Genomic DNA, 1,361 nt, shown 5'->3' with positions numbered 1-1,361 from the left:
TCTTCAGGCAAACTAGTCATTAAAGACCACAATGAGCCAATTGTTTTGCGAACCCGGCACATCCTGATTGACAACGGAGGAGAGATGCATGCTGGGAGTGCCCTCTGCCCTTTCCAGGGCAATTTTAGCATCATCTTGTATGGAAGGTGGGTTGAGCACTCCCCTGGGTCAATGCTACTCTTGGATATGATGGGCGGGAGGCTTTCCAAAGGAAAGAGAGAGGCAAGACAACAAGACTTTAGTCATTCTGTGTTGCCGGATCGTGATCATGAATAAGACAGACATGTTGATTGGGGGAGCTGGAGAAGTACACAAGGCGTTTTATTTATCATGGTCTGGGAGGCACACTTGTGTTACAGAAGTGTCTACCCGCCCTGCAGCCACTTTCCAATCACATCATGGTTCAGGGAGGCTCTGCGAGTGTTTACTTAACGGGTTACGATGGACTAGATTCAGGAAAATACCATGTGGTATTTGCTTCTGGCCATGTTCCCTCTTTAGCAATTGAGAGTTCTAAGAGTGATAGCCAGGAATACTCAAGGGTGTGCAGTGCACATTCAGGTGGTTCCTCATCTGATATGGGTAAAAATGTAAAATACTTAGAACTGAAAACAAGTGCCAACATGTAAACTGATGACAAGGACTTCTGCTTGGCCTTTGGGGCCTCATTTTGGTCTGGTTTGGAAAGATTGGGTTGCTAAGGCTATTTTGACTGACCTTATGCAATCACCAAAAGTGTGACTGGCTCTAGGGTAGCCACAGTGGGAATCAGGGAGCAGTGACTCCTGGGTCCCCTGTGGGTTCAGCATCTAGTGGGGGATGTGTTGGCCAACTTTGAGGAGCCCTTTTTTCTTGCAGGGCTGATGAAGGTGTTCAGCCAGACCCTTACTACGGCCTGAAGTACATTGGAGTNCTTGCAGGGCTGATGAAGGTGTTCAGCCAGACCCTTACTACGGCCTGAAGTACATTGGAGTTGGCAGAGGGGGCACCCTGGAGTTGCATGGACAGAAAAAGCTCTCCTGGACATTTCTGAACAAAACCCTTCACCCAGGTGGCATGCAGGAGGGAGGTTATTTTTTTGAAAGGAGCTGGGGTCACCGTGGAGTCATTGTCCATGTCATCGACCCCAAATCAGGCACAGTCATCCATTCTGACAGGTAGGTTTGCCTTCACTTAAACATATACTCATTCATTCCACGTACACTTACCGAGCCTGTGCCCTGGCCGGCGCTGCTCTAGGCTCTGGGAGTCCAGCAGTGGACGGAACAGGTGGGAATCCCTGACCTCAGGGGGTCACCTCTCTCCCTCCCCAGCCATTTGCCCAGTGAAGGTGGGTGTAACAGAAACAAGCATGCACACAC

The 1,361-nt window shown here is 49.6% G+C and overlaps 1 protein-coding gene across 2 annotated transcripts in view; it reads left to right on the top strand.

Annotated features, from left to right (window-relative positions):
- The window catches only part of CEMIP (cell migration inducing protein, hyaluronan binding), an 85,787-nt gene that overhangs the window by 6,275 nt on the left and 78,151 nt on the right, over positions 1 to 1,361 (top strand). For both annotated transcript variants that reach the window (XM_008587591.1, XM_008587590.1), the window contains exons 4-5: positions 8 to 146; positions 921 to 1,157. In XM_008587591.1, the coding sequence (XP_008585813.1) occupies positions 8 to 146; positions 921 to 1,157 (376 nt within the window). The remainder of the gene's footprint in view (positions 1 to 7; positions 147 to 920; positions 1,158 to 1,361) is intronic.

The sequence above is a fragment of the Galeopterus variegatus genome, unplaced genomic scaffold, assembly GCF_000696425.1.
Source record: "Galeopterus variegatus unplaced genomic scaffold, G_variegatus-3.0.2 Scaffold4461, whole genome shotgun sequence".
Classification (NCBI taxonomy): domain Eukaryota; kingdom Metazoa; phylum Chordata; class Mammalia; order Dermoptera; family Cynocephalidae; genus Galeopterus; species Galeopterus variegatus.
Note: the sequence above shows the minus strand (reverse complement) of the source record. Positions and strands in the feature narration are given on the sequence as shown.